Source organism: Rhinolophus sinicus, chromosome 13 (genome assembly GCF_057876585.1).
Source record: "Rhinolophus sinicus isolate RSI-liver-muscle chromosome 13, RSI-T2T, whole genome shotgun sequence".
Taxonomy (NCBI): domain Eukaryota; kingdom Metazoa; phylum Chordata; class Mammalia; order Chiroptera; family Rhinolophidae; genus Rhinolophus; species Rhinolophus sinicus.
The window spans coordinates 11,592,056-11,617,667 of NC_142513.1; the positions used below are offsets into that span (position 1 = coordinate 11,592,056).

Below are 25,612 nucleotides of genomic sequence, written 5' to 3' on the forward strand. Positions count from 1 at the left end.
TGGTTTATCAATTTTACTGATATTTAATATTTTACTGTATGACAGTCATTATTGATTGGGGCAGTGCTCAATTTGGATATTTGAATTGTGTTTGTTTTTGTTATTGCTGAAAACACTAAGAATAATCTTATATATACGTCTTTGTTAATTTGTTGAAATATATTCTAGTCATGGATTCTTAGAAAGAAAAGGGAGTCCCCACTTTTTGCATCTATACACAGCACAGTCAGTTAAGTTCTTATATTGCATGAGAACTTCATTATTTTCAGTATATTGATAACTCTAGACTCTATCAAACTTACGACCCCACAGTTTGACCAAAAGATAAGTTCTAGCATTCATTTTTTTGGTAGTAAATCTAAATAAAAATTGGTTAATTACTAGGAAAAAAATAATTTTGAGCATTTTAGAAAACAGACAAAATTATAGATTTTTTTTTTTTTTTTGTATTTATTAACCTACCATTGATAAGCTGGAGAACTAGCATGGATTTCTGTTACCTTCATCATTCTAGACCTTGAGATGCTACTGAAATGATTGGAAAGTGTATGGATATGGAGAAATAGTTTAAAATATACATGAATATTTTCTAAAAGATAAATAAGGCATTGCAACATAAGACAGTCAAATGGTAATTAAAAAGAGCAAAGTGGAGATAAGTTTGAGGGTATGTTTAAATGCACATAATAGTTCACATTTATAGTAAAATGATAGAGCCAAAGCCAAAATTACACACCCAAAGACAAAACAGTAACATGGGAAACCTGGTTGGAGAATCAAAGGAAGGGACTGAAGAAATGGAATATATAACTCAAAACTTAGAACAGTCAGAGGCTTACAAGTATCAGCACCCATTAAACAGAAGTCTGATAAAAGAAAAGAAAGATTTACCAACTTCAAATGGTTTACTATATGGGCGACTGGAATCTCTGAAAGAGAAAAGGACCAGAAAAAGTATTTAAAGACATAACAGCCCCAAATTTTCCAAACACAATGAAAACTGTAAACTCAGAGCCCCAAGAGGCCCAACAAACTCCAAGCACAAGGAACATAAAGAGAATTATACCAAGGCACATCATAATCAAATTGCTCCAAAGCAGTGATAAACTAAAATCAACCAGAAGATCAAAAGATATTCTGGACATGGAACAAAGTAAGTATGACATCAGATTTCTCACTTAACACTGCAAGCAAAACAAGAGTAGAGCAAATCTTTAATGGACTAAACACAAAACAAACAAAAACACCTATCCTCCAGAATTTTGTGCCAGGCAAAAACCTTTGAAAAATGAAGGGTTAAAAAAAAAACATTTTTAGATGTACAAAAGGTAAAAGAATTCATTGCTGGCAGATCTACACTACAAGTAATTTTAAAAGAAGTCCCTTACAGCAGAAGAAAAAGGGTACCTTCTTTCTACTTTTGGATCTACACAAAGTAAGGAAGAACATCAGAAATTGTAAATACATAAGAAATACATAAGGTTTTTAAAAATTATTACAAAGTCTCTTTAAAAGAATATTGGCTGATTAAACAAATAATAACAATGTATTGTGAGACTTGCAACATAAGTAAAATGCACGACAACAGTAGCATAAAGGCTGGGTGACGTAGTAAAGATGGATACTGTAAACTCAATTCCTAATATAACCACCCAAATAACAAAGAGTTATGGCTAATAAGCCAAAGGAAATAAAATGGAATCCCCCAAATTATAATACAAAAAAAGGGCAATAAAGGGGGAAAGGGGGGAACAAAGAGCAGATACGACAAATCAAATGACAAAAAGATTTAAATCTAATATCAATCACATTAAATGTAAATGCTATAAACCACGGTTTCTCAATCTGAGCATTATTGATATTTTGTACTGGATGATTTATTTGTTGTGGGGGTGGCCTCATGTATGTAGGATGTTCAATAGTATCCCTGGCCTCCACCTCCTAGGTGCCAGTAGCATACTCTCATCCCCCGTTGTGACTACCAAAAATACCACCAGACATAGCCAGATGCCCCAAGGGGGCAAAATCTTTCCCTCCCCACATTGAGAACCACTGGTATAAACACCCCAATTAAAAGGTAGAGATTGTGAAGATTGGATAAGAAAGCAAAACCAAATTATATATTTTCCACAAGAAACTCACTTTAATTGTAAAGACACAAATAAGTTAAAAATAAAAGGATGCAAATATGTACGTATACCATGCTGCCATCAAAAAAAAGCAAAGAGTGGCTAGACTAATATCAGACAAACTAGGTCTCAGAGCAGTAATTATTTCCAGGGATAAAGAAGTTCATAATGTTAAAGAGGTCAATTAATCAGGAGTATAGCAACCTTCAATGTTTAGGCACCTTCAGAGCTTCACAATACATGATACAAAAAGAATATCAAGGAGAAATAAATAAATTCACAATTATGTTGGAGATTTCAGTACCCCTCAATAATCAACGAAGGAAGTAGGCAGAATATCAGCAAATATATGATAGGTTTGAATACCACTGTCAACCAACTGGATCTAATTACTATTTCTGTAACGCTCCACTCAACAGAATACACATTCTTCTCAAGTGCACAAGGGACACTTGCCATTCTGGCCGTAAAACAAGTCTCAACCAACTGAAAAGGATTCAGGTCATAGAAAGTACGTTCTCTCACCACAATAGAATTAGAATTTAACAGAATAATCCCCAAATACTTTCAAACCAAATAACACCACTCTAACTAATCAACTTGAAGAAGAAATGAAAAGAGAAGAAGTATGTGAGCTGAATGAAAATGAAAACAATGTATGAGAATTTGTGTTATGCTACTAAAGTAGTCCTTGGGTGAAATTCAGAGCACTAAATGCCTATATTTGAAAAAAGAAGGGTCTCAAATCAATGACCTCAGCTTCCATCTTAAGAAAATTTAAAAAGGAGAGCAAATTAAACCAAAGTAAGCAGAAGAAAGGCAGTAAAACAGAAGTCAGTGAACTAGAAAACAAGAGAAAAACACAGAAAAAAATAAAAGCCTGGTTCTTTAAGATCCATAAAATTGATAAGCCCAGCGGGGGGGGGGGGGGGGAAAGAAGACACAAATTACCAATATTAGGAATGAAATAGGTGACGTAACTACACATTCTGTACCCATTAAAAAAGTGGGAAGGGAATATGATAAACACACATACAGACTGATTTTTTGACAGAGGTGCAAAGACGGTTGGAATGTTTTGTGACACGGTTTATATTATGCCCTGTGACTTAACGAAATTATTGCACAGATTCTTAAGGAGGAAACATGAGAATTTGGTTAGAAAGAGTTGTAGAGAGTTGGCCATTGTTAGGGTAAAAGATTCCTAAGTTAAATGTTGTGGACACATACTGTAGAATACTATATTGCACTTACAAAGCATATATAGTATATATAACATGTAAAGATCTCAGAACTAGAGATAAATGGAAAGATGAGAAATGAGATTTTCCCAACATGCAATTTAAATTAGGATGCACTCATATATAAAACAATGTATACGTGCATATTTTACAACGTAGAAAAAGTATTAGCCTGGTAGTCTTAGGGCGAGAAGACGAATGAGATCATGGGCTACAGGTTATGGAAATACAAAATAATAATAATGGAGTCTCGAATAGAAGAGCAGTGATAAATGGCTAGAACCTGGACAATATGATTGACTCAGTTCTCTGTACCTGATTTCCAGGCCTCTTACCACCACATGGCCTGCCATAAACCATCTAATTTGTTTTATTCAAATAGGTGAGTATTTATATATAGAACACAAGACAGAAAGCAAACAGATTTGTTTACTAAAACCACAAGGCAGTGAAGAGAGTAGGAAAAAATATTGTAGTAAATACAAAATTGATTACAACTTCATGGAAAAATACTCAGACGTGTACCAGGGATGAGAGGATAAGGAAGAAAGACAAATACACTAATGGGATAAAAGAAAGTTCAGAAGGTGACTCATTTCTGTAGATGAACTAGCTTGGTGGTGGGAGAGGAGTTTGGGCCAGGTTATTAAGTTTAAAAAAAATAAGAAGGCCCAGGGTTACTTGGAAATCTTATGAACAATTCTTAGAAAACTTTTGAACTTTTCTTCCTGGATTCCAGGACCACTTTCCAAAATGCCTACAGCTTATGTGCATTTGGTACTTTTTCCTACTCTTAGATCTAATGGTGTCCCAGATCAGAATCATCATCATCCATCCCAGCTTCTAACTTTTCAGCCCCTGACTTGAAACTTCAACGAGTTTCTATAAAATGCCTAGATGATAGCGCATTCTGGCAATTACCACCTTCTGTTCATGATGGGTGTATCATCTCTCTCCAATTACTAAATTTTATTGCTTTTCTGGCTTGTTATTTTATGTCTAATTAACTTACTATCTTAATCTAGAGAGAGAAAAAAAAATCCCTCTCCATAAATCTTTTTTGAAAAAAAAGGCTTTTCATGACACTTTCCTGAACGAACCCATTCATTCATTCATTCTAATCGCTGATAAACTATTTGATCAGTTCAGGTACTCATACTATGTCTTTTCTTGTGGCAATATAAATTTCAAAATTTTACCAGCACACCATTTAGTGTCCTGAGACTGGAGATATAACAAAAGGGGCACAGGGAGAGTGACGAATGTGGGGCAAGAATAAGATTTCTTTGGAGGCCCATGGGAGAGCTCCTCTCCTGTCACCTCAGGGTCCAGGTTAATCTGACCAGTCGGAATGTGACCTGTGATGGCTTCCACTTGCTTTTCAAGTACCTGGGCAGGGAGGACTTGTCACCTCTTTCTCCATCATCCAGGGCTCCTTCCCTTGCTTCAAAGAGGATATCACTTCTGCCTTGTAAGTCCAGTGTCCTAAGAAAAATAAGTGACCTTGACCATGCTGTGGTGTTTACAGAATTTAGACCCATGCTTTTGGTTCCTCAAAATCAGGAAACTCCAAAGCACTGTTTTTGTTTTTAAAAGACCATCTATATTTTAACAGTTCCCCAGCTGTTTCTTAGGCACACAATAGCCTGAGAAGTACAGTTTTAAAGGAAGGTGTGATGGCTTGGAAGCCAGTGGAGAATATAAAGCTTGAGTCATAACAAGATGAAAATGCCCTTTCTTACCATCACACAGCTCCAATACTTTACTGAAAATTATCGAGCTGAAATTCAGTCAGCCATTTTCATGGGATTTGCAGATAATTCATGCAGAAGGAACAAGTCCACCACGGGTAATTTTAAACTAACAAGGGAAGATCTCCTTACCCAGAGACACAAGGTAATCACAATTATCCAGCATCACTTCCATATACAGTTTTCTCTCTTCAGGGCTCAGATGAGCCCACTGGTCCGGAGAAAAGATCACAGCCACATCTTTAAATTTCACTGATTCCTGAAATACCAATTTATACCTTATATGTCTACATGTTTTTAAGGGGCCCTTAGTAGATGTCTTTCAAGTTGGGTGTAATCAGGAGGGAGACAGAGTATAAGGACACGTTAGAATGTGTGGTCAAAGGCTATAACGGAAAGTGGAAACTGTAAGAAATACACATTTTCCTGTACAGTTCAGGAAGGCAAAATTACCTGCCCTCATAAAAAAGAAAAAAATAACAGCTAAAGAAACATGCATTTGGTGTATGTGCTTGGCTGAGGAGTCACTGGGGTGAAGCTGCCATATGTGGAATTAGGACTGAAGGCTGCTAAGTCCCAGCCAAGTGAAATGATAAGGGAACTCCTGCCTGACTGCTTGGGTAGGAGATCAGTCTTTTCCTGCCTACAGACTTGAAATGAAACATTCCTCTTCTTGAGTCTCAAGCCTGCCAGACTTCAGACTGAAACCGACACCATTGGCTCTCCTGGGTCTCCAACTTTTCTATTATAAATCTTGGGACTTTTCAGCCTCCATAGTCACGTTGAGTCAATCCCTTATAATAAATTATATATATACACATACGTGTGTATGTGTATATCTATGTATATGTAGCCTGTTGGTTCTGTTTGTCTGGAGGACCCCAATTAATACCATCGCTTGTTAACTGCCATACAGTGTGGGTTGATAAAGATTGAGATTATACAGGCTCAGGCATCAAGGGATGCCTTCAAAAATGAACTGTATCTTAAATGAGGGACAGTCACTTTGGGTTCCAGCCACAATGGGGTAATTGCTCTGAGTTACCCTCTCACTGTGAAAGAACTGAAAAAGCTGGATGAATATACAAGCCACTGTTTTTATGCGCTGGAAAACAACCCGTTCAGGACTGGGGTCCTGGACCAAGGAAAAGCGCACATCACCCTGGAATTCTCCTTGATGGCATTTCTAGAGCCACAGGGCAGGGACAGAACCCAAGCAGAGCAGCAGTGGTCTTGCTGGATGGACAAAGGATATGTCCAAAGGAGTTTGGAGCTTCCTTCCAGCACAGCTGGGATTTTGAGGGCAGAATGCTAGAGAGGGAGTCCTAAGCACCCACATGGAAATTTCCCTTGAATCCTTGGCTGACATTGGAACTGCCTGCACAGAGCCAGACTTGGGAGAAGAGCTGTTGGGATACTGAGTGGAACAGAAGTTTTGGAGGTCACACAGACCTCCCAAAAAAAGTAAGATTCCAGCCCAGCCAGGGGGGGAAAGGGGTGACTGGGCATTAAGTTGAGGCCACACACCTCGAGTCCTATACCCAGCAAAGATACCCTTCAAAAAACGAAGGCAGAGATAAACGTATCAATTTGGGCTTGAAAAATTGCCCAGCGACCACAAGAGAAATGGAAACCTTTCTCCCAGAAGAAATACAAGTTTTGACAAGTTTGTATCAGTCTGTATGGATTCATAACAGTCCCGGGGTGGGGGTGGGGGGGAAGATAACATTGACGTTCTAACCTCAGAGTGTGACGCTACTTGAAAATTGCTTTGTTTTTACGTAAGTACCAAGTTACAAATGAGATTACTGGAGTGAGCCCTAATCCTGTATGACTTATAAAGGGGAAATTTGGACACAAAGACACACGCACAGAGGGACAACTATGTGAAGAGATACAGGAGAGCACCTTGTGTAGATGAAGACAGGCAACAAGCCAGGTGCAGAAGGTTGCCAGCAAACCACCAGAGGCTCAGAACAGATTCACCCACACAGCCCCAAAGAGCAACATGTTTTTAGGCCCTGTACATTGGTATTTTAGGAAGAAAATCAAATAAAAAAAAGCAAAATACGAAAAGTAATTCACCTGCGATACCACCCTTAGGAATGAAAGAGCCATGTTTCTCCTCCTGTTCTCAGGGGAAAGCAGAATTCTGAGAAGTCTCACCTTAAAATCGAGGGCAGAAGTGTATGAGACCAAGAGCCTCTACCCCCCACTTCCATCCCCCACCCCAAATTACCACCACCTCAACCACATACACAGAAGAAACCAGGGGTGCACAACAGTCTGCCAGCCTTTCAGGTTCACTGCTCCCCCTGGGACCTGCAAGGAGCCCACACGTGATGCGGCAGCAGTTGGGATTTCAGGTATATGGGGCGTCTCCCCACATGCCAAAGTATGTGACTCTACTTCCCCCACTTTCCGGTGAAACAGCATGAACTCACCCTCACAGCGAGGCCGGCCCCGACGCCGATTGTGAGCCCAGCATGCATCTGGGCCTGCTTATATGGAGCCCAAATTATCACACCCAGAATCGTCTCATTTCCCAATCAAGGCCAGTCACTTCCTGCAGTGTAGGGCTCTCAGCTCTTTGGTCCTGAGTATGGTGGGAACAGGAAAGATTATAGAGAATGCAGAGTTGTCTGGTCAAGATTTAGGCTAAAAATTCCCAAGTGTTCTTTATTCATGCCTACTGTATACTGCAGTCCTGAGGTCATATGATACACACCGCAGAGGGGCTTGTGACATACTTACTTCCCACTTGAATCTTTGAAATAAGGGGTCTCACGTGGTGCCCCTCCCCTCCATGAGGCAGCTGCATGGAGGAGGCAAGGCAGTTTGGTGCTTTTCGCAGGAAGATGGTGTAAAATAGCACCTCCACTTGTCCATGGCCTGTCAGTACGTGGGGGAATCCAGCATGTGCTACTTGCCATAGACGGGTTTGAAGGAAGGTCCGTGTGGTGGGCTGAATAATAACCCCCCTCCCCCATGCCAAGGTCCATGTCCCAATTCCTAGAACTTGTGAATATGCTGTTACACGGCAAAAGGGACTCAGCAGGTGTGAGTAAGTTAAGGATCCTGAGATGGGGAGAGTAGCCTGGATTGTCCAGGTGGACCTCATAGCATCATAAGAGGGCGGCAAGCGCTCCAGGGGATGAGAGGGGCCGAGAGCAGAGGAGTGCTAAGCAGCTTCTAGAAGCTGGAAAAGGCAAGGAAATGGGTTCTCCCTAGAGCATCCAAAAGGCACACAGTCCTGCCAGGAGCTTGAGTTTAGCCCCATAAGACGCATCTCAGAATTCTGACCTCCAGGACTGTAAGATAATAAATGTGTGTTGTTTTATGCCACTCGGTGTGTGGGAATGTGTTACAGCCGCAGTGGGAAACATGCAGAGATGAGAACAGCCTGGATTGGGATGCGGTGGGCACAGCGAGGATGTCTGGACCGGAGGCCATGAAGGAGGGATGTCAGGTCCAGCTGCTCCCTTGTGCCCAAAGGCTAAACGTTGCAGCAGGACAGAAGCCCAAGCAGGGTGAGATGCCCCAGGCAGAGGCCAGCCAGACCCAGTGGCCAGCACCCAGGCCTGAGTCATGTTCCCCTGTTCCTTCACTTCTTGTTCGGCCTTCATGAAGGGAACACTTAATTCTGAGGCAAAACAGGCAAAGGGAGACAGCACTTGACAGGAAGGAATGTGCTTGAGAACACATGTGAAATTTGAAATCTGAGAATTGCATTTCTCAGTCAACTGACAATTTCAGGAATCTTGTTTTAAACATGCATTTTCTGAATTAGATGGAATTGTCCTAGAAGTGATAAAAATTGCATTTTTATCAGGAATTTATAGGAAAGAAGTCAGTGTTCCTCACATCTGTATTTATCACTGAGATTTTTACATACTCCAATAGAAAGCAAGAGGGAAACACTTCCTCTAATAGAAGGGTTAAAGACACATGGAAGGTGGTGATGAGTTTGGAAATGGAGGGTTGTGGGTCAAATTGTGAGGGGCTGCCTGAATCTATCATCTGTGAGTTTCTGCGAAAGAAGAGAAAACATCGCAGGGACGCAATAGCTTGTGAAATATGGTGAAGGTTACAACAGTTCCCAAAGAGAATGGAAAGGGAACTGGAGAGAATGAAATAAAGGAACTGCTCAGATGAAGTTTGACGTCTGTGATTCTTACAAATGCCCAAGCCCTAGGTGACGGGGCAGGGACTCGGGCAGAGGCAGCAGGAATGGAGATAATCACACGAATATTGTGAACTCTGACTTAAAACGTGTCAGTGGTAGGACCAGGGGCTGGAGTTGGGAGCTTTGAAAAGTTGGAGTTGATTCTAAGAATTCTACCCACCAACCTAGAAGGATATTTCTCTATAGGTCTTTCAAATTTCATGATATGATCTTGGTCTTTTTGCTTGGAAGTAAGAGCAATACTACCTGATGCTACTTTTAGATGAAGTATTTGGAACATATAGGTTAGGTGACATGGTATAGGTCCCTAGTTCTTTGTAATGAAACTAGAATCTGAAATCCATTCTACCAAAATCTCAGGCCAGCTTCTCCCACCAGAGCAGTTTTATTGGATCATGGCTTAATAGCTCCTCAAAAATTAGATACATGAGTATCTAATATAAAGGATTTAATGACCAAAAAAGTTCAAGAAAACTGGACATGTGTATAGTACGGTAATATTCAGATGTTCCAAAATAAATATAAAAATCATTCGTGACGATCATTTTGATTCTATTGAAAACACTGCTATTAGATGTAGCAAATTATTTATAAAGGGATACATTAAAATTGGAAAAATCCAACATAAATAATTTTACCTGGAGTTCTTTGGTGAAGATGTCTTTGAATGACCAAAATTTCATAAAGGATGCCTTTTTATTTCTTCTTTAACAGTTAATTCAAGCAGTTAATTCAGAGGCTGAGATAGGCTTGCAGTTAGTGAATGCCCCAAGTAAACGGCACTATGTAGAGACAGGAGAAGTATATTAGTTTTGGCTTTTTTCAAATGAGGGGCTTATTACTCTAGTCTAATGGTGGCCTATTTGGAATGGCAGCTTTTCAGAACAAGTTACTTTAGTCTTATATTCAGTTTCATTTTCTTCCCTGTCATTTGGATTCACATGTTGGAGTGGATAGGCTGGTGGGAGTGTCCTTGGGCCGTCGTTACATACAGGCCATTTAATTTGCTTTACCCCTGGGTTTTAGGAATCCAAGTAAAATGGGGAAGGAGGTTTGATGCACATGAGTCTTAAGTCTTTCCTTTGCCTCATTAACTTAGGATGAGCTACCTCAGGCCAGTAATGTCTCTTTTTCTCATGACCGTGTTTATAATCTCATTTCTATTTTCTCAGCGATTTCTCAAATGTATTTCAGTTATTTTTCAGCCCAGTGCAGTTATAGTTTCAGCTCCTCTAACCTGAATCCGGTCAAGTGGAATGGGTCCAGTACAGGCACAAGAATTGGACATCTATACCAACTTTTACTTGGAGAAACATTACATGTCCTCTTTAGGAGATTATTGAATTAAACATGCAAGGTTTCTCTGGCAATCCAAAACCAAGTTTTCTTTGGAGAAGCCTTCGTAATATCTGAGAGAGAAGAGTGACAGACAAGAAAGAGTAGTTGTCATATCCCCAAAACTGCCTATGCGTTGGGATCAGGTCCAAGAGACCTGTCATGCTATGTACCCTCTGCCTTAGGCTGGACAGGGGAACTTTGTCACTAATGGTTGAAGGAATTCACCCAGCAATGTGTGATAAGTTCTGACTTTGTGTTAGAAGTCTGCTTGGTAGCAGATACTAGAATGGTTTGTTTATTTATTAAGCCATTAAGAAATGTAGCTACTTTCAAGTAAAACATTAACATAAGTAGATTCTCCATCTTCTGAATGCAAGTCCAACGGCCCTCTGTTGCCATAAGCCAATATCATCATTTTTTTCTAAACATATCTAAGAAGACTAATGATAATTTCATGACCCTAGATGTCACAGATGTTATAGCCATTCAGACAAGAAAGTAGGAGCATTTTGTTACCCACAACATTTTTATTCGTATTACAGATGTCAATACCCGTCACCAATCATTCTTTAACTTTTGGTCTCAAAATGAAGGAACAGATCAATGAAGGCTGTTTTGTTTTGTTTGGACTCTGCATATAGGAATTTTCTTCAGTGGTTTCGATCCCAGAAATACAGAGTTCGCAGCATTTATTTATGTCTACTTGTATTGGGTGTAAATTTTTCCATGCAAAATCTTTTGTCATTTAACATATTACCTCTATTTATTTTTAAAGAGTTTATTTATGATCTAACGTATGATCTTATTTCAATGACTAACCTAAATGAAATTAAGTATTTTTATTTCATTTTTCTTCCTAGCATTCTACTCTAAACACGGGGAATATGACAAAGGTAAAGCCTTGGGTTATTTCAAATCCTAGGCTGAATCTTCTCAGTCATTTTTCTGGTGACTATTTCAAAGAATCATGAACATACACAAAATAAGGTAGAACCTGTAAGCATATAATGCTGTTTCCTTGCCATGTGTGTTCTTAAATTTTATACAGTAGTTTTGTTTCTTAAGATTTTTCCAGACTGTATGAATTGTGATGAAGTAGAATTGTGTATTATAATCAATATGGAAAGATATTTAGCTATAGACATTGTGTCTCTGGATGAATTCTCTGGTGTTTGGTAGAGAAGATGTGATACTTAGAGACCTTTAGAGACCTTTTCAGTATAACCATGGCTTAAAAAATTCTATTTCCTGAGTTTTCTGATGTTGAACAAGGTCTGACCTTCTTTTAAAAGCTTTTTACACTGATTACAAATGATGGTTTCACTTCGGAAAGTGTCCTTTTATGCCAACTAAGATTAGATGCATTTCTTGTCACATTGGCTATATCCATATGGCTTTTCTCCAGTAGGAGTTCTTTCATTCTGGCTAAGATCATAGTTACTGCTAAAATCATGCCCACACACGCAACAATGAAAAATTTTCCAGTGTGAAGTTTGTAATGCTGTCTCAGTCTTCAGAATGAGTTCTCTGATGTTTACTAAGTTGTGGGTAAAACTTAAAGCGTTTTTCACAGTTATCACATTTGTATACTGTTGGGTTGGTATGAGCTTCCCAGTGTTTCAGCAAGCTTTGAAACATTGCCAAAGGTATCTCCACATCTATTACATTCAAAGTGTTTTCCTGAAATATGAATTGTTTTAGGTCCTTTCAGGGTTGTCTGTTGCCAATCGGCCTTCCCACATTCATCACACTGAAAGGGTTTCTCTCCAGTGTAAACTCTCTGATGTCTAACAAGGAATTTAAAGGCCTTGTCACATGCATCATGTTTGTACCGTTTTGGTCCCGTATGCTTTTTCTGATGTTGCGTAAACTTTGAAGCTCTTCTGCAAGTATTTCCACAATCATGACATCCAAAGAGTTGCTGTCATGCGTGAATGTTTTGGTATTTGTATGGCTTCTGTACTGTACGAATTTCCTTATGTCAAGTGAAGTGTGAGATGTGAGTGAAAGCCATTCCACAGTCATCACACTCATAGCTCTGCATTACAGTGTGAAGTCTTTGCTGTACATTCAAATGTGAGCTCTGTTGAAAGGCACTCATGGATTCATTAAGGTCAGGAGCAACCAAGTTGGTTGCTATAATAATAGGGACAGAGTAAGAGAGTACAGTAAGATTAGACTCTCACATCATAATATTAATCGCAATAAGTTATTGTTTGTATGTGTGTGTGGAGGATACAAGGATAGGTAAGGGAGGTGGCAGTGTGTCATTGGGAAGTGTCAGAGTGTGGGGGCAAAGAGTGAGTGGTGCAGCTACACATTTTAAAGGTATCATTTAAAAGCAACATCAGTGTTTTTGTAAATAAGGAGGCACTGACATCATTCTTCCTTTGAACTGAAAATAATTTTTACTCTATTACCTATTAAAAATTTTACACTCAAATAAATGTTACACTCAGTACGTAAAGTGGTAATTGGAGTTTTACTTTCAAGTGTTTCTTTTAGCAAAGAATTTAATGAGTTGATATGTGATTAAATATAAATATAGTACCTTGATTTTAATGCTACTTGAATACTAACTGGTGTGCCATACTAGACATACCCATTGAATTATTACATGGAATTTGCCTTGTGTCCATTTGTTAATGAAAAGAGAGATCCACTAACTTGTATATATAACTGTGCATTTGATTACCAGTATACTATATTTAAAGTTGGGGTGCTCGCAGATAGGAATCTCAGTTATGTATTTGTCACATCTTAAAGGCACAAAGCGTAGGTAAGTTCGTGTCCATTTGTATTCTAAACTCTAATACATACATGAATATATCATTGCTATCACTATTTCTGTAACCCTGGGTTCAACCAATATTTTATATTTTTGTTAATCTGATACTAACTTTTGTCACTGATATTTTTATTTGGACTTATTAAGTTGCTAGAAAAATACATTTGGTTTTTTGCTTCATGAGATAAAACAAAGTAAATTACAAAGATGTAAAGAAGTACCTGTAAGACTCTCCACCACTAATAAAAAGTGTAATTAATATAGTACCCTGTTACTTGCCTGCATCCCAACCATGGATAATGCTACTCTAGTGTCAAACTGTTGGATAAAATATTGCTAACATAAAAGAGGATCAAGAAGTATTTAAAAATAAAGTAGACCTACTGGGTATGAATACAATAGATGGTATAAATAGAAGAATAATACAGGCAAAGACAAAAATAGTAAAATGGGAAGTCTATGAAGAATTTAGAAAAATCCAGATTAGATTTAAAAGAATATTAAAATTAAGACAAATGTGAAATATAAGTACTGATATTTACCAACTATAAAGCCTCAGGAAAAAAAAAATGCAGAAGAAAAAAATTTTCTAGAACGTTGGACTATTTCCCAGAAATAATATATAAGTCTTGGTGGACAGATTTTTTTTTTCTTTCAGCACTTTGAAAGTATCATCGCATTGATTCTGGAGTCCCATTGTTTTCGAAAAGTCAGCTGCAAATTACGAGTATATTGTTCTCTTGTACACAACAGGTCATTTTTCTGTTGCTGATTTCAAATTTTTCTGTCTTTAGATTCCAATAGTTTGATCATGATGTATATAGTTGTGGAATTCTGCACTTTTCCTATGGAGTTTGTTTAGCTTCTAGGATATGCAGATTATTGGTTTTCACCAAATTTGGGATATTTCTGACCATTATTTCAAGTGTTTTTTTTCCCTTTTTCTTTCTTCTCTCCTCTCCTTCTAAGACTTCTATGCATATGTTGGTATCTTGATGGTATTCCACAGGTCTTTGATGCTCTGTTCAATTGTCTTCATTCTTTTTCTTTCTGTTCTTTAGGTAATTTCTGTTGATAGATCTTCAAGTTTGCTCTCTACCAAATTCTCTCATTTGCCAGCTCAGATCTACTGTTGAGACTCTAGTGAAATATCCACTTCAGTTATGGTACTTTTCAGCTCCAGAATTTTCAGTTTTCATAACTTCTATCTCTATTGATGTTCTTTAATTGTGTGTGTGTGCGTGTGTGAGTGTGTGTGCGTGTGTGTGTACGGGTGTGTGCCTGCGTGTGTGTGTGTGTGTGCATGTGTGTGTACGTATGTGCATGTGTGTGTGTGCGCGTGTGTGTGTGTGCTTGTGCGTGTGTTTCCATGATGAGGACCAGGATAATGATGATCAGTGCTTGTATGTTTCATGGAACCAAACATGCTGGACTTCAAATCCCAGATCTGACCTTGAACAAGTTATTTAATCTGTGTAATTCTGTTTCCTCTTTCAAAACATGAAGGTGTTGTTATAAGGATTAGATGGTAAGAAGGAAAAGCTTTAGCACCTTGCTACTACAATGTGGGGGACCAGCAACAACAAGGGCATCACCGGAGGTTGTTAGAAATGCAGATGCTTGGGCCCCACCCACATCAGCTGAATAAAAATCTGCATTTTAACAAGGTCCCCAGGTGATTCTGTGCACATTGCCCAGTACCTAATAGGACCACAGGCAGCCAATCAATGTTAGTATGGTAATTACAAGCCTATTTAGGTTAACTATCTCAGCCCTCACAAGGCGTGAGGTTAGGGCTTACACCCTCATTTTAATAAGGAAACTAAGGCTCATAGAGGTAGAGGGAAGGTCATATCACTAGTGGATGAAGTTGCTGAGATTCAAACATATTTACTCCAAATGTTTTTTTAATGTATGTTTATGCCTAAGATAAAGACAATGTTTGAATCGTTTTATCCTTAACATCAGTGTAACCCCATGCCAAATAATTGTGGAGAAAATATTGAATTAATCTTACTATGTGGTGATTGCATTTCAAAGGGTACGGCAGTCGAGATTCTGACCCTCTCCTAACCTCTCTAGCCTGCCTCTGTCCTCAGTAGCTGTTTAGAGTTTATAGCCCAGTCTGACGTTTAGTTTGTGGTCCAAGTTAGAGGTTCTACATCAAGTTAACTTGCCTCCCAGGTCCAGGTCCACAGAAACACAAGCTCAAGAAAAGGAAGGAGATGGTTCTAGAAGTACCTTGAAAAGCACCCACTCTAACCTGAGACCTTATAGGGCAGAGTTAAAAGATCCCTAGAATAAGTAGGTCCTAGGTAGCTGGGTCTGAAGCAGTTTCTGATTCTCCTATGTATAGTGAACAAAGCCAGAATGATATCACCACATCCATGAGCCATCAAATACTGTGTGCTAGTAGAAGCTGTGGGCAGACTTTGACAGGAGAGAGGTAAGCCAGGGCAAAGGGGGACGGGTGAGGGGTAGGTTCTACAGGGAAATAAACTTTACTGTAGGGTGTTTGAAAAGTTGGTCTTGGAATAAGTGTTCTTGGATAAGCACACTGTTACTAATGATTTAGAATATCTTGAATAATTTTGTAATTCTGGCAGTTATTTTAACATTCACTGTTATTAACGTTTAAAATATTTTAATTATTATACCAGTCTCATCCAAATATTCATTAAATGGTTGTGCTCTTAGGGGGCTTAAAAAATCATGAAGACCAATTATTTTGAAGTGGAATTTAGATGTTATAAGATGCTACAAAGATAGTTAAATAAACACCACAGTTTTATAAGATACTACAAAGACACTTAAATAAACACCACAGCATTGTGCTGTTAATTTACTGGTGAACGCTCCACAACATCAAAGCTAAAAATAAAAAAGGCAGCATTAGGGCAGGTATATTCCACAATAGATATAAATTTATGCTCCCTGAGAATGCATCTTTCCAATTCTACGTCTATTACTGTGGGGAAATTAGTATTGAATGATGCAGGTTTTGAATTCTTCCAGGTCTTTATAAACAAAATCTTTGCATGGACTTCTCTATTGTTAATGTATGAAAGTGATTTTAATTTTTTTTTTGGATCAATTTTGTACTTGCGTTTGGCTTTTTCGTTTTTTTTTATCCTTAGGAGACGCGTATGCTTTTTACAAAAAAATGAATTAATGCTTTACATTCTTGTGTAAAGAGCATTTTATATCACAATATATTATAATCTTCCCCCATGTCAATTCATATAGCTCTGCATTATAATTTTTAATGGTTACCTAATACCCTACCTTATGGAGCCCTACAAGTGATTTTCTTTTTTTTCCTTCCTTACATTTAGATTTTTGACAATGTGCTGCTGTTATTATAAACTGTAAGAAATGTACTTATATGCGTACACGTATCCTTGGACAACTGTTTCCTTAGGTCATATTTCTAGTAATAGAATTGCTGCATTAAAGTGCCTGCTCTTTTACATCTTGGTACAGAGTGGCCTCCAAATTGTTTTGTAAATTATATTCCAAATAGAAATTTATGAGAATGAACATTTCCTTAAACTTCTGTCCTCCCTGGATATCATTTTTCTTTATAATCTTTGCCAATGGTAAAGTCCAAAAAACATTTGCATTTTTTATTTGTAGTTTATGGGCTGCTTTCACATATTTATTCCTCATTTGCATTTTTTTCTTTTATTACTTTCACCTTCATATTCATAGATCATTTTTATGGTAGTGTGATCTTCTTATAAATGTGTAAGAGATAATTAAATGAAGCCAATAAACCATTTCTTTTATATACTTAACAAATATATTTTCCAAGTGTTTTTTATTTGATTTTTTTTGTTGTTGTCTGAAAGTAAGGTTTTAAATTTTTCTAGAGTAAAATTCAGCAGTCATTTCTTTTATGGTTTTACAGCTTGCCATCCTTACCCATAGATTAAATGAGAAACTTATTTTATGTTTTCTCTGGGTACTTGGTGGTTTACTGTTAAAATGCTAAATCAAGAGTCTATATGAAATTTGTGTTATAACGTGTATGAACAAGAAAAATAATCTTCCCACTCTCCCCCATTGCCTCTAGTTTCCTTACATGATTTCCTGACTGCCCCTTTTCTCCCCTCCCCCAACATGGAAATTTCCCCTTCATCATACTCTAAATTCTAATGAATTCTTGGGTTTGTACCTGTTCTTCTGAAGAGCCAGAGGCAACCTTTTGAATATTATATTAATATTATAAATATGCATGTCTTGTGGGAAGTACTCTGATTGTTTTTAAGTCCTGGCTGTTATCCTAGGGTTGTTCTTCTTCCAGATGAAATTTAGATGTGTTCTGTTAGGTAAAACGAAATAAAAGAAAAAGTAAAGAAACCACATCACTCAAATTATTGATATTTTGAAATTTTGTTAAAGAATGTTGAGTCTTCCCGTCTAGGAAAACAAGACATGTCTTCATTCACATCTGTAATGTCACACAGTAGAATGTCATAGTTTCTTTTGTGTAAGTTCTGTCCAATTGTTGTTAACCTAGTCCTAGAAACTGAATGCTACTGTGAATGGAGCTTATTTCCTATTTCTATCATTGGCATAAGAAAAACAATTGATATAAAAGTATATTGACCTGCACATTATCTTACTCATAGGATCAAGGTTAATATTACCAAAAATGGCATCATGTATATGAAACTGATCTGGTGTGATTTACTGAGACAAACGTTACGTCTGTATGTTATGCCAAGAATTGTGTAACCTGAATCTAATTGTGAGGAAACAGTCAGACAAACATAAATGAAGTAACATGCTTTAAAACACCTAGCCTGTCCTCTTCAAAATTACTAAGACACAGAAAGGCTGAGGGACTAGATTAAAGGAGTCTAAATGATACAACAACTGGATGTAATGAATGAATTGGATCCTGGATGATGGGGAAAAAAAGGTATAAAGGATATTATTGTGAAATGGGGTAAATTTGAATATAGTCTACATATTTGATAATATATCAGTGTTCAATTTCTTGAATTTGATCATTGTGTAGTGGTTACATAAAAGAATGCCTTTGATCTTAGGAAATATATGCTAGTTTTAGGGGTGACAGTCCGTGTTTGCAACTTACCCTCACCATTGGAGAGTAAGAGAGAGAGGAGAAATTGAGAGAATGCAAACGTGGTAAAATATTAACAATTGGTAGATTTAAGAAAATAGTTTACAGGTGCTCATTCAGAATGAATCATTCCTGCAACTTTTCTGTAAGTTTAAAAATTTTCAAAATGGGAATGTGAAAAGTAAGAAAATTATTAACTACATGTTTAATGAAAAGATCAAAGTAACACATTGAACTTTTAGGCCACTATTTTAATAAAAGTATCACCTCACATGGCCATTTCTGGGAGAGGAAATTATGAGTGCTTTTCTTTTCATCAAGTCTTCCTGTGATTTATGTGTACTTGCCCTTTTATCTACAATTTCAGTGTATTACTTTTGAAATCCCCCGTTTTGGGTGGAGATGGTGTGTGAGAAAAAAATTTCTGGGTGGTATTAACCTTTTACTATATTGCTGGGCTTTCTTTTCTAGTAGTTTAGTTCAGTTTTTAGTTTAGTTGAATTTTTATGTTTTCATATGTGCAGTTGACATAAAGGGACACTGCTTGTAAGTGGAGTGGGGTTCAGATCCCTAATCCTGGGGTTACGAAGGAACCCGGGCTCCAAAGTAGAGATGACTGTGGACAACAAATCATCCAATTCACCAGATAAGGCAGGAACTCTTACGATAGTCCCTAAGGAAAGGGGCGCGGAGACTTATGGGAGACGGAGTCCTGAATTGGATGGAATTTGATGGATTGCCCGGAGAGCCCAGGGAAGTGGTCCTCACAACTCCTGCGCATGTGCAGTTCTCCCTCATTGTTCTCCCGCGCCCTTGTCTCCAGCTTCGCGGGGCAGATAACGCCCCGTGTACGCGTCGTTCGGTGACGGGGTCCCGCGTGGAGGATGTGCACTACAGGTGAGAGCCGAGTTTCGAGGGTTGCTTTGCTGCCAGGCTGGGGGTAGGTTTGCCCACACCTGGTGGAAGCAAAAACTTGCGCAAATCCCACGCGGGCTGACCCCGTAGCCCTTGTTCGGCGTTTGCCCCTAGAGAAAGCCCAGTGACAGAGGAGCTGGGCTGCGGACCTGCAAGTTCCACGAGGAGGATAAGGGCATGGGTCTTTGGTCAGAATCAAGTGCGCTGAGAAAAAAGGCACCCAAATGCTAAAGAACTGTTCCCAGAAGCACCTCGAATTTGCATGTGCCGTGACCAACCATTCATTAGCTAGTCAAAGCCACGCCACCAGCCGGGAGGAGAATGGATTCCAGTCTCCGGCCGGCCGTACCGCCCTGAACGCGCCCGAGCTCGTCTGCTCTCGGGAGAATGAGTTCTTACATTTATTACATGCCGGCAGGCTAAGGGCAGGTGGTGGGTCTGCGGGATAGCAGGCTGATTTACGAACCCGAGTTGTAACTAAGGAGTTCAAATTCTAGCTCTGCCACTGAGCCTCCCCACAGGCAAAATGATGAGCCTGTAAGACTCAGTCTGTAAATTGAAGTTATTCCTAAAACCTGCCTCCAGGTTGTTCTGCGGATGGGATGCGATAGCACCTGTAAAGCACTCAGCACAGGTCCTGACGTTCACTTCGCACCTGGGAAATGTTCGTTGCCTTTCTCACTGTTCTTTTCATTAAGTATATTTGTTCTCAAAGACTCCCTGTAAAGTCGGTATTAACAATCTCATTTTAACCAAGACTCTGGAGGGGAGTCTCGGCGCCAGTGATTGAAGGATCTGGGCGCAAACCTCTCAGGTTTTTCCCAAGCCCCACGTAGGGCCTTGCCCAGCACTAGGCAGAGTGGCACATCCCCTAGAGCCCCGAGGAGGAACCTGGAGTGTACAGGACTGAGTCTTCCTTACAGGCTCTTAGAGATTTCTCGGTATCTGTTCAGAACCCGCAGGTTACTGCAGAAGTGAGGCTTCTAGACTCTTCCTTGTCCATCTGCCCTGTGCCCTCAGCAGGTTGCAGACTCCCAAGCCAGATTTTCTGGCAGCGGTTCTCAAGCATACATCAGAGTCACTTGGAGGGCTTGTTAACATCTGACAGCTGGCTGGGCCCACTCCCAGAGGTTCTGTTCTGACTCAGTGGGTCTGGGGAGGGGCCTGAGAACTTACATTTCTGTCAAGTTCCCAGGTGACGCTGCTGCTGCTGCTGGTGTGGGTACCATACTGTGAAAACTGTTGTAGGGGATGGTGAATTCCAAGAGACAGTTGGGACCTGGACCAAAGATTCCAGTGATTTTAATTTGCCCCCTCCAGCCTGGTGCAATTTCCCTGGGTTACACAGCTCTTGTGAGGAAAGAAGGTGGGCACACCTGGGAGGGCCCCACCACAGCTGCAGGGCAGAGATCTGAGAAACAAGTAGGTTTTATATTTGCTCGCTCAGAGGCAGTTTCTGGCCCTTCTGCCCTGAGTAACATCACCACATCAGAGATTGTCAAGAACCGCCAGTCAATGGAGGGACAACTTTCAGAAGAGAGAGGTTAGCTTGGTTGAGAGTGGTGGGCAAGAGGCAGGTTTTGTGGGACGAGGAAATCCTATGGACAGTTGATGAGGACATGGCCTGGGAGGAAGGCCAGGGAAACGCTAGCTCCACTCCTTCTGGAAACTTCTCCCCAGACTCTTCATTTTCTAGTCCCTTTTCCAGGATTCTGCACCATCCTTAAACCACACCCATCACCACATTTGGAACTTAGGGATATGCTACCCACCCCCCATCCTGCCTTTATTGGAGTGTAGGAAGGGTTTTGAGGGGTTATAGAATCCTGCCTCTTTTTAAAAGTGAACAATATGGAACCTGAGGGAGTAATCAGCATAGAGTTAAGTAGGAAGTTTCTGGAGCCCACCTGCCAGGATTCAAACAAAGCCCAGCTCTACAATATTACTTTAACTTTCTTCCCCTCAATTTCTTCATCTATAAAATGGGCGTAATAATAGTACCGACATCTTGCTTTATTTTAAGGAATAAGTGAAGTGATACATGTCAAGTACTTAGAACAATGGCTGTTATATAGTAAGCACTATACCAGTGTCAGTAGCACTAATGTTATTATACCAGGATTAGTATTATCTAGTTTACATTAATCATTAATGGCAGAACCAAAAGGAGCACCAAAGCCCCCTACTCTCAAACCACTGTTCTGGCCACCATGTCTCAGTTAAGTCAAAACAGTTTTCTTAATAAAAAGTCTCTAGAGACACTTCAACCGAAGGATAGCAAATCCCTTTAAAAACAAAACAAAAAACCTTCCTTATTGTTAGAGGTTCCTATTAATTCTTTAACCTCAAGGAGTTGAAAATATAAATAAAAAATAAATCCTATCAGGTTTTTGTTACATGATTTTTACATTTTCATAACGGAAATATTCAAAATATACAAAAGGAAATAATATAATGACTCCTGTATATTTATCACAGCTTCAGCAATTTTCAACATATGGACCATTTATTTCATCTGTGCTCCCGCCACCCCCTAACACACACACACACACACACACACACATACACACACTTTCCCATTTCCACCTTCCTCTACTGGATTAAAGTAAACCCGAGACATCAAAACATTCAGAATAAAATATGTTTGATAATGGATTGAAGGCATGGCGTGTTGTCCTTGCTATGCTCTGATTTGTGTAACCAAGTCTTCCTTAGCTGGACTCTGTCTTGTTTTATATTTGTCTGCTATTAACTCTAAGGAGGCTATACATTGTAAGAAGCCAATAAGAAAAAAAGATTTATTTTCCCCAAAGAAAAACCTGCTTCTCTTAGCTCCCCATGGTTATACGAGGATTACAAGAGTCCCCTCGGCATACCTGCCCTTTCCGAAGGGTCTCCCACCTTGTGGCCATTTGTCAGCTGGTATGTATGGATTTCTAGGTGCTTTCAGGACCTTCCAGGTAGACCATAGTTCTCACGATGCCTTTGCTCCTTTCTTTCTCCAGCTCCGCCTTCGCCGGTCTCTAAACTTTTCCAGGAGCAGGAGAAAATGAACATATCCCAGGTGAGTTGTTATACTTATTACCAATTTTTTTTTCAGTGAAACCTAAGCGTTCTTTTGCATTTTTAGTAACCATGCTTTCTTGTCAATTGTTTTTCTTCATTTTTTTCATTTCCTGATTTTTTTCCTGCGTTATCATCTTACTTCCCTTTTCCCTCTTCCAGTGGTTGTGAAGCGCTACATAGTCTTTTTTCTCTATTATTGATTACCTTTGATGTGTTTAACACAGAGGTAAACATTTTTCTATCAGCAGCATCAGGAATTGTTTTTTTTGTTTGTTTTTTTACAATTTTTTTATTAGTTTCAGGTGCACAAAACAAAGTACTACTTAGACGTTTATCATTAGGAATTGTTTTTATAGTATCATCTAAATCAGATCTATGCCTCCCTCGTCTCCATTTTTGTGGAAATCAACTAACGCTTTTCTTTTTCACTTTCTTTTTACATAATAAATTTTACTTCAGGAATTCTTTGTTAACAACTGCCTCACACTTTCTAGCTACTTGGACAATAACTACTGAAATTTCAGCATACATTGTCTTGTTATTTTTGCTGTCCCAAGTTTGAAGATAAAGTGACAAAATTATAATAGTTGGGCAGTTACAATATACCTACAATTTCCAGCTGCTTTTACATTTCAGTCACTGTTAAATTCTTTACCTGGATGTAATAACTCCAGTGTACTTGTCACAGCTTCAACAATTTTCAACATACAGATCATTTCATTTGGTCTGTACTTCTCCCTGCCCCAATGGGAGACCCCAAACCCAAGTCCACCCATTGTTCGTTGTTAGTTATCATCTGCTGTGTCCCAACTTGCCCAAGAACTTGGAATGGGAGACCTTTTAGGCATAGGGTTGCCAGATAAGACACAGGGCATGTAAAATGAACTATATCTTGCATGGGACACACTTATACTAAAAACTTACTCGTTGTTTATCTGAAGTTCACATTTAACTGGGTGCCCTGTATTTTGTATTTACTGAATCTGGCAACCCTCCTTAGGTAGAAAGAGGGTTTGAAGTACCCTGTACGGACCATTAGGACTGGCAGTCCTAGCTCGTCCCGAGGGCCAGACCTTCTCTGTCGTCAGTGGCTGATTATATTACCCATTCCAGGTGGCCTGTGGTTGAACTGGCGTGGCCTGCTGTAGCTTTACCCTCAGCTCCTCTTCCAGAGTTCAGGAATTCTCACGCTTGCTTCCCACAATATGTAGCTTTGTCAAGAAATGTAAAACTTTGCCTACCTACCTTTTATAAATAACTTTAAAAGAAAGCGTTTCCTGTTGAGTTAGCCCCATGTCTGTAAATCACCCACTTGCAGCCCTTCTCTGGTTTTATGAGGAACCAATTCTTCAGCGCTCTTCTGTTTGTCCACCACAATTTCCATATGTCATGTCTTCTTTCTCAGGTTCTGCTGAGTTTTAATAGAGGCCTCTGGAATATTTCACAGAATGGCTGTGATTGTGTGCCGTCTGAATCTGGGGATCTGAAAGTGCCTTTACTCTGCCCCGTTACATGAGTGATTGACAGGTTATAGGATTTTGCTTTGAGATGCTTTTCCTTCAGAGTATTATGAGAAAAGAGCATCTCTATTATCTCCTGGCATTTGGAGAGACTGGGGAAAAGTCGTGTGGCAGTTTGATTCTCATTTTTTCATAATAACCTGTTTTATTTTTCCTTCTTGCAAGTTTTTCTTTATCCTTGGGTTTCAAATGTTTCACCAGGCAGTGTCTGGTTATTTGTTCTTTTCTCAGGCTGCCTACGTGGTAATTGGATGGGTTCTCTTAAGATGAAGACTCTTGTGCTCTGGGATGTTTTCAGTTATTTCTGTGATTCTTTTCCTCCCCTCTAGCCTCTTTGTTCTTGTCATCCAGAAATCCCATTAGACTGTCAGTGCCTCTCCCAATCGGCCGTCTGGGTTTTGTTACTTTTCTTTCATTTCCATTTTTCTGTTTTTGTTCTATGTGGTGAGAGATTTGCTCATTTATGTAGTCATTTTGTTTTCAAGCCTTCTCTTGAGAGTTTTGCTTATTTGTTTTCATAAGTCGGCAACAAAATATTTAGTATCTGTGGGTTTTTCCTTTTTTTCTCAACCAGCTCTTCTCACTTTATGGAAGTAAGACTCTTCCATCAATTTAAGGACACCGAACGTGATTCTCTTCAATAGCTGAATTAAACTTGTTTTCATGGTCTTCAGTCTATTTGCTTTGGTACTTATCCTTTGGGTTGTTGCTTTTTATTGACATTAAATTTGTTTAACAGTCTTCAAGCCTGTTCTTGAGGCTTATTTTTCAGATTATTGTTTTTCCTCCTCCCTCTGAGTCTGCTTCTGTTTTCTGTGTGAACAGAAAGGTAAAAACTTCATTAGATCAATATAGGTAGCTGATGTGTGTTTACTTGGCAGTGCAGAGGTGTTTCCTGGGCAAGCTTTGCCCTTGAATGGATGGACTGACGTGGGTCCTCACGTGAATTGTTGGGAGATGTGTGCAGACAGGCTTCTCTTTAAGCTGTGCAGAGGGGAGCGAAGCACGAGGGGACCCCTCTTTCCCCTGCCAAAGGGGGCAGTGCCTTACCTAATGGCAGAGAGTGTCAGTTTATTTCCTTAGCATTGCCTTAAAAGAAAAGCTGAGACCATCTCAAGATACTAAGTACAGTACGATGCTACTCTGCTGGGTTGCAGAGTTCACACAGACCCCTGGAGAGAAGTCCCTGTTTTGTTTTAGGGACCATTCTCCTGAGTGTTAACTCTCAGCCAACCCCTGTGGAAGGGGGTACGGGACCCCCTAAGGAGTACAGCGTACTTGTGTTACTCAGTGCTTCCACTGTCCCCCTGCCACTCTATATCTTCCAGAAACTAGTCAGAATTTCTCACTTGCTGACTCTTGCCCAACGCTCCACTGCTCTGATAAACGTGTTAGTGTTTGGATGTCTCTCCCTGCTCCAGTTTTGGAAGCAAAGGAGATAAATGGGTGTGCCCAGTCCATTGTGTCGCATTACGAGTCACTTATCCTTGAAATTGTCACCACCAGTGACTCTTGAGCCTCCTTTTCATTTGTTTGACAGCTGCTCATTGAGCACCACTGGGGATCAGGACTGTTCTAGATGCTGC

General features: G+C 39.4%; 1 protein-coding gene across 5 annotated transcripts in view; it reads left to right on the forward strand.

The window, feature by feature from the left end:
- ZNF334 (zinc finger protein 334) overlaps window positions 1–25,612 on the forward strand; it is a 59,680-nt gene that overhangs the window by 12,776 nt on the left and 21,292 nt on the right. For 2 of the 5 annotated variants that reach the window (XR_016018159.1, XM_074317302.2), the window contains exons 1-2: window positions 18,612–19,422; window positions 22,446–22,504. Coding sequence is in view for 4 of the 5 variants with exons in the window: in XM_074317302.2 (XP_074173403.2) it covers window positions 19,410–19,422; window positions 22,446–22,504 (72 nt within the window). In the remaining variant the exon portion in view is untranslated. Of the gene's footprint in view, window positions 1–13,343; window positions 19,423–22,445; window positions 22,505–25,612 lie in introns of those variants that run through there. The other 3 variants (XM_074317304.2, XM_074317305.2, XM_088789085.1) reach the window with 2 other exon arrangements.